This window comes from Mobula birostris, chromosome 8 (genome assembly GCF_030028105.1).
Source record: "Mobula birostris isolate sMobBir1 chromosome 8, sMobBir1.hap1, whole genome shotgun sequence".
Lineage (NCBI taxonomy): Eukaryota > Metazoa > Chordata > Chondrichthyes > Myliobatiformes > Myliobatidae > Mobula > Mobula birostris.
The window spans coordinates 95,277,319-95,285,128 of NC_092377.1; the positions used below are offsets into that span (position 1 = coordinate 95,277,319).

Genomic DNA, 7,810 nt, shown 5'->3' on the forward strand with positions numbered 1-7,810 from the left:
GCTGTAATTGAACACATTGCTGGGTCACTCCACAGGAGACACCAAGTGTGGGGCTGAGCTCCATGCAAACTGGGTAACATCAGAACGAAGGATTCCTGATAAGCTACGTGGGAGGTTCTTTTTCCCCTCTGGCACTGAGACTGCTAGCCTTGGATTGCAGAATTAGTAAGCATGATAGGAGAAGATAGGAGGGGGAGGGATGAAGGTAAGAGCTGGGAAGTTGATTGGCAAAAGGGATACAAAGCTGGAGAAGGGGGAGTATCATAAGACAGAAGCCCTCGGAAGAAAGAAAGGGGGAGGAGAGCACCGGGGGAAGATGGAGAATAGGCAAGAAGTTATTGTGAGACGGAAAGAGAGAAGAAAAAAAAATTTAAATGAGGGATGGGGTAAGAAGGGGCGGAAGGGCATTAACGGAAGTTAGAGAAATTGATCGAATCATATCTGATTAGAGATGTGAGTAACTTGATTCAAAGTAAAACACACACACAAACCACTCCTATTTGCTGTAAGAAACCATTTAATTATCTCTTATCTTAAAAATGCCCCAAATATCACCTGCGTAATGTTTAATCAAATAGAGAATCATCGTCACACCCCTGATTTGAGATGGTATAAGAACAGGGGAGCCAGTAGCTCCTCTGTCTGTTCATTGATCTAGACAAAGAGATCATGGCTGCCTGGCAGCTGGCATTCGCTCTCTTCTCTGTCACTCTTCTGTCTGTCTGTGCTGAGACCAAGCACCAAGTTCAAGAGATACAGCAACTTGTTCAAACTCAGCATGCCAAGCCATCGCTTCTGGAGGTTGATACAAGCGACGGTAATTTCCGGAACATTGCAAATTTGGCCGTGGAGATGTTCAGCTCCGAGCAAGGCTTTCTGTACAAGATCTTGCAGTATGTGAATGCCAAGGCACAGGTAATGTCTACAGAACTTACTTTATCCACAAACTCAATCAAAGCTGTTTGACTCAAAAGGCACTATTTCCTGCTGAGGGAGGCACAGTTGAGTATTGGTTCGTGCGACATTATTACAGTGCTAGGGACTTGGGCTGAGTTCTGCCGCTGTCTGTAAGGTTCTCCCCATGACCACGTGGGTTTCCGCCCTGTGACCCAGTTTCCTCCCACAGAACAAAGACGTACTGGGTCAGGAGGCGAATTGGTCACATGGGTAAGTCAAACCAGAGGATGTAGATTACAGGTAAGAGGTAAGAGATTTAGGAGGGAGTTCAGGGGGGACCTCCTTCACCCAGAAAATGGTGAGTACCTGGAATATACTGCTTGAAAGAGAGTGATGCATGCAGTCCGTTGCCTGCTCTGGAACGGGGAATGGACAAGCACTTGCATAAAAGTGCATGAGGTTACTGTGGATGGGTCGAACAGCCTGTTTCCATTCATTATGAGCCGATCAGGGATGCATTAATTCTGGGTGTAGTCACGGCAAGGGATGTGGGGAAGAGCCACAGTTCAGACCCTGGAATCACTTTGTAATAAATGGTTAGGATCTGTGATAAACCCCATAAACTATTTGCTCTACGGTTGTACAGAAGTAATAGTTGATATGCTGCCATTAAATGATTGGAATAATTAAATAATTATCTAGCTGCTGCCCAAACCTGTGGAGTCCCTCCAGCATTCTGTGTGTGTTGCTCTGGATTTCCAGCATACATAGAAACATACATAGAAAATAGGTGCAGGAGTAGGCCATTCGGCCCTTCGAGCCTGCACCGCCATTTATTATGATCATGGCTGATCATCCAACTCAGAACCCCGCCCCAGCCTTCCCTCCATACCCCCTGACCCCCGTAGCCACAAGGGCCATATCTAACTCCCTCTTAAATATAGCCAATGAACTGGCCTCAACTGTTTCCTGTGGCAGAGAATTCCACAGATTCACCACTCTCTGTGTGAAGAAGTTTTTCCTAATCTCGGTCCTAAAAGGCTTCCCCTCTATCCTCAAACTGTGGCCCCTCATTCTGGACTTTCCCAACATCGGGAACAATCTTCCTGCATCTAGCCTGTCCAATCCCTTTAGGATCTTATACGTTTCAATCAGATCCCCCCTGCAGATCATCTGCAGAATCTCTTGTGACTTGTGCTGCAGACTGTGTGCTGTGTTACACAGCTCTGAAGTTTGGATGAACGGAGAACATGTTTTGAAATGTAAGTAGGAACTGGAGTGTGGAGTTGCTATGACAGGTGATCCAGCCAAAGGTGCGAACTCTGACAGAATCAAGGAAAACGTAAAAAGCACAGCCTTTGCACTGTGGGCTTTACCTGGGTCAGAGCTCCTAGCAGATGAGAGGAAAATGTTACCTTTATTTCAGGATGAAGGGAGTACTTGACACTTGACACAGAAGCATTTGTTTTGTTCTTGCTCTAGGTGTTTGAGGGAGTTCTCTACGTTATGGATGTCTTCATTGGGAAGACTGATTGTCCAGCTGTTAGAGCTGGGGCAAAAGCAGAAGACTGCAAAGTCATCCTAGACATAGCCGCATCCAAGGTAAAACTATGTCTTCTCTGCAGATTATAATATTTTAGGTAAATGAATGATTGTCATACTTAAGTGCTTTATTTACTTTCTAGTTCTTCCTGTGCCACTATGTGCTATGGTTCATTCCTCCTTTTAAAGAGCAAAGGATTCTGAAACAAGACTGTGTGGAAGTTAAGCTGTAACGCTTCCGGCCCGCAAGACCACCGCCTGGAATGAAAGGAAAAGTCTGAGTCCATGTCTAATGATTTTTTTCTGTAGTTGTATCAATAGTAATGCAATTACTTTTTACCTGATTGTACAATGAATCACTGGATTAAATAAACCAAGTGTCCTGATGCTTTGGCAATCATAGTAAAATTGAATGCTTTAAGGAGTCAATTCATTGTGTGGGTGTAGTTTAAAAGCCTTGCCCCACCTCACAAACAGCTCCTACATTTTTCTGATGCATGCGATTCCCGGCTGTTGCACTATAATGTACCATATTATTCCATCACTCCATTCACTCAGGCATGCATCCAGTTGTAGATTAATTTTAATAAAATTATTGTTTACTCACTCAATAACTTTCATAGATGTCTTGAACACAGTCTTGCATTTCTCCAGCGTTTGGTACATTCTAGCTTTGATTCGTCATCTAGCCTGTGCCTGCTTCACTCAAGGTACAGGACATCACTAGGTAATAAAGGGGGTTGTTTTAACAGATATCCATAAGCCAGAAAAGAAAGATTCAAATGTTCAAACGTTAATTTATTATCAAAGTATACAACTCTGAAATTCTTCTTCTGCGAGTAACCATGAAACCATAAAGAAAAGAACGGCAGCACGATCATCGACCCCCAAATTCCCCCTCCTCGCACAGAAAACGAACAAAGACGGAGCAGGCACATCGACCCCCAAATCCCCCCCCCGTACAAAAGAACAAATGTAACCCCTGGGAAGGGTCTCACTGCTAACGTACTGGTCTTTCTGGAGAAGCAGTGTTTGGGTTTTGGTTTGAGATAACGGGTGCTTTGGAATGTGAGCTGGGTCTCTGTCCAGCGGGTGATGAAGAGTGAGGATGCCGGAGAGAACCGGTGGTATGATTCGACCCGGTGGGGGACCGAGATTTGACGGAAAAGGTGCCAAAGTCGATTGAGGATCAGTGAATATTACTTTTTAAAGGAGTTGAGCTCCAACTTGGGCACATTTAACAGTTTAATTATAATGGGACCCTTTTGTTTTTGTTTTTTTTTCCTTTTCTTTACTATCCCTTTAGTTAAAATTTATAAATATAATTCCTTTAATCCTGTGCAGTGTGCTGTCTGTTATTTCTTGGCACTGAGTTGTGACAGGGTAGCAAATTACACAGCATCCACACAATCCGAGGTTTGAGGTGGGAGAGCCGTCTCAATCTCACGGGTTTGGTAGGACCGGGGAGCATTCCCCAGATTTACACAGCCAAGGAAACGAGTGGGATTTCATTTGCGGCCGTATAGCGTCGGATGGATTTGATTGGATGCTGTGTGATTGCCCTGAGCATTGATCCAGTGGGTTGTGTCTAAAACTATTGTCCGGTAAAGTGATTATGATGCCTGGTTATGGTGCCGCAGGGTTGAGCAGTCGTGCCAATCCACGGGGTTAATGGTAATGAATGCATGTGTGTTGAGTGGGGTAGACACTTGTAGTCCCAGTGAAATGTTAATTCGGACTTTACGTACCATCAAAGTATTAGGAACAGTTACGATTGTGGAATGGAGGGTTGATAAAACGGCAGGCAAAAACTTTGCTTTAGTTCAGACTAGCGCTGATGTAACGGCAGTGGGACTATTGGGCCCCCGGAAGAGGGGGGGGGGCATGAGCTGTCCATACTTTCCAGGAGGAGGGGTGTGTCGACGAGCGTGCTGAATCAGAAGCTGATTTTCCCGTAGCCGGGGGCGGAAACTTTAAACACAAGTTGCTCTTGCTTATGCGGAGCGGGGGGAAGGAGTGGTCTGATGTGGAGGAACTAATGAGTCCTCCAGCGAGGGGTGAGCATTCTGAGTAGGTATCGGCCCTTACCTCCCTGGCGAATAAATGGCAAAGTGGCCGGCTTCAAAGTGCCAGTTATTATAGGCTCAGCATGTTCGAAGCAGAGGGCTGCAAGTGAACGGGTTCCCGCGAGAAGGGGAGCGACCAGTCTTGTCTGTTCTAACTGTGGTGAAGCGGGACATGTCGGCAGGAGTGTGAAGGATGGGAGCTCCGTGTACATAAGCGAAGACACCCAGTGAGGGGAACGCCTGGCGTCTCGGCGGGGAGCACATTCCCAGCAATATATCAAGGAACACCCTAAAGCAAAATACCCTTTTCCTGAAGGCTTAGCGGGGCCAAGCTCCAGCGTGTCGCTACGGATTGAGGGAATTCATGCTAGAGCCATACTCGACACCGGCTCTCAGGTTACTCCCATTTAACAAGCCAGTATTTGATATATTTACCCTTGATGCCACTCAGTGCGTTAGAGATCAGGAGTCTTAGTACGGATGACGATCCATATGATGGCTACTTGTCATTGAAGCTGGAATTTTCGGAGTAGCTGAGGTCCTTGATAAATTAGTGCTGGTTTGTCCGGACCCCGTTGAGAAGGGCAAAGCTGCAATTCATATGGGGCAAATGCTCCTATTGTGAGGAGGCTATTGGGAGCCTGCAAGAAGAAAGCTGGAGAGAGCTTTCTGAAAATACTGTCCATTCACCCTGTGTTCCGAGCTGCTTTTGAGGAAGTGCGTGGCCCGAACTGGAGAAGCCCTCGGTTGTACAGGTGAACAGGATGGCAGTGAGTGTCAGGAACTCTTCAGATCGGGAGGTCACCCTCAGGCAGGGGGTGCCAATGGCGCACCTCTTCCCGGTGACGGTAATGTCTAGTGTCCCTGTGAGGCAGGCCGCGGAGAAACGCTCTCCGAAAAGGGGAAAGTTGACTGCCGAGTCATTCAACTCTGGAGACTCCCCGGTACCTGGGGTTGGAAGAGGAGGTTGATAGAGAAGATGTTGAAGCTGGAAGATGTCTTTTCTACTGATGAGCTTGATGTGTGTTGTTCCAAGTGCACTCACCGCACCATCCGGGTGACAGAGGACACCCCGTTCAGAGAAAGGTCATGGGGACTGTACCCCCAGAGGTGGAGGATGCTCGACAGCACCTGAGGAAGCTGGGATCATCACTGAGTCCACTCAGAGTTCAGCTCCACCTTGGAGGAACGTGAAGCGATGCTACCGAAAATGCGGGGCCTCCTGAAATCTGAAGGGTTAAAACTTTCCCTGGACAAGTGCCAGTTCTGCAAGACATCAGTCAATTCTGTTGGGCACATAGTCTCACAGTGGAGTAGCTATGAATCCGGCTAATATAGAGGTGGTGATCACCTGGCCAAGGCCCCAGACTGTGAGCGCTTGCGTTCATTCCTTGGGTTCTATCAGAGGTTTGCAAAGGGCTATGCGAAAGTGAGTCACCCTTTAAATCAGCTTCCGTGCAGTTACCCTCCCTTGGGGAAGAAAGGGAGGAGGAGGAGGAAAGGAAAGGATGGTAAAGATTATCTTAGCCCTTTGGAGCCTTTTGGACTGAGGTGGGATGTGAAATGTGAAGAGGTCTTTCAGTTACTGAAGGAGCTGCTGATGAAAGCACCTGTGCTGGCTTTTGCAATCCCCTGATTGCTGTATGTATAGCATTCAGATACCAGCAGAGAGGGCTCGGGGGCGTCCTGTATCAGGATCAGGACACCAGGTTGAGACCCGTCGCATTTGTCAGCCGGAGTGTGTCACTCTCTGAGCGAAACTACCCCATGCACAAACTGGAGTTGCTGGCATTGAAATGGGCTGTGGTGGGTAAGTTACGTGACTACCTCTATGGTGCCAAGTTCGAGGTGAGGACGGACAACACATTGACTTATGTTCTGACCTCAGTGAAACTGGATGCCACAGGCCATTGGTGGATGGTGGCGTTGCCTGCCTATGGTTTCAGCCTGAAGTACCGGCCGGGGAGTCGGACTATTGACACCGATGTATTGTCTCGATCTGCGCATGAAGGGCTGGACAGGGACAGAGAGTGGGAGGGTGTTCCTGCCTCAGGAGTCAAAGCCATGAGCCAGTTTTCCATCACGGTGAATGCAGAGGAAAGGCAAGGGCGGAATCGAGCGGGAGATCAATTTGGAGCTTCTGATGGGGCCATGCCAGAACCTTACGACAACCTGACTGCGCTGACGACAAACCAGTTGCTAGAAGAGTCCTGGGGAAGAGCCAGCTGCTCAGAGAAATGACCCATTGTATTGGTCTGTTGGTCAGCGGTTGCGAAGGGGGACATGACCCAAGCAGACAAGATTAAACACTCTGCAGTGTCTCTACTACTGAGAGAATGGCCCAAACTGCAGTTGTGGAACCGGATCCTATACCGGGTCGCGTCATCTCTGGACTGATCTCGGTGTTCCCAGCTGGTTCTGCCTGAGATATATCAGAGGATTGTGTTGACGTTACTTCATCTTGATTCTAGCCATTTGGGGGTTGACAAGACTTATGAATTGCTCAGAGATCGGTTCTACTGGACCCAAATGAAGCTGGAGGCCGACGAGTACTGCACCTGTCGAGACCTGGACAGAGCGCAGCAATTCTTCGCTTTTGTTTGCATCGGCCTTGCCGGAGAAATTGGACTGTGGCGTCAACTGACTCTGTAGACTAGCGGTATTCGTTTAATAATTGGATGTTTTTCCAGCCACAATATAGGCTTCGTTTCCTGTTTGAGAGTTTTATTCAACGTCCCTGTTTGGCCTAGTGTTTATTGTTTTATTTCCCCTTTAACACTGTTCGCATTAAAGTTTTGAGAACTATCGACCCGCCTCAGTGTCTCTCACTTAACAACTTGGGCCATATCCGAACCTGGTGACAAAGGGCTCAGGAATTACCTGAGGTCTCGGCTACCAAGCAGAATCAAGGAAATATGAAGAGGTATGATCAAAAGGTTAGGATCTCCCAACTAATGTCTGGTGACCGAGTCCTCATGAAAAACTTGGGACTACCTGGGAAGCAGAAGTTGGCTGACCACTGGGCGGCTATGCCCTATGTGGCGGAGAGTCAGATGCCAAACCTACCAGTTTACCTGGGGAAACAAGAGGAGGGGAATGGGCCTGTCTGGATTCTCCATCGGAACCACCTGCCTCTGGGTCAAGAGGTGCAGGTTGACCCAGAACCCGACCTGGAGCCTACACCTAGTAAAATGCCTCTGTGGCAATGTGGGGGTATCAAAGGACCAGCAATGGGAAGGATTAGACTGGACCCCACTCCTGAATGTGATACAGACTTGGAGGATGAGGAAATGGTGGTGTGGTAT

At 47.8% G+C, this 7,810-nt stretch overlaps 1 protein-coding gene across 1 annotated transcript; it reads left to right on the top strand.

The window, feature by feature from the left end:
* Nucleotides 1-655: 655 nt before the first annotated feature.
* On the top strand, nt 656-3,004 carry LOC140202249 (cystatin-like). The gene is made up of 3 exons (XM_072267126.1): nt 656-915; nt 2,380-2,499; nt 2,583-3,004. Exons 1-3 carry the CDS (start codon nt 670-672, stop codon nt 2,670-2,672), a joined length of 456 nt encoding a protein of 151 aa, XP_072123227.1. The 5' UTR covers nt 656-669; the 3' UTR covers nt 2,673-3,004.
* The last annotated feature ends 4,806 nt before the right edge of the window (nt 3,005-7,810 follow it).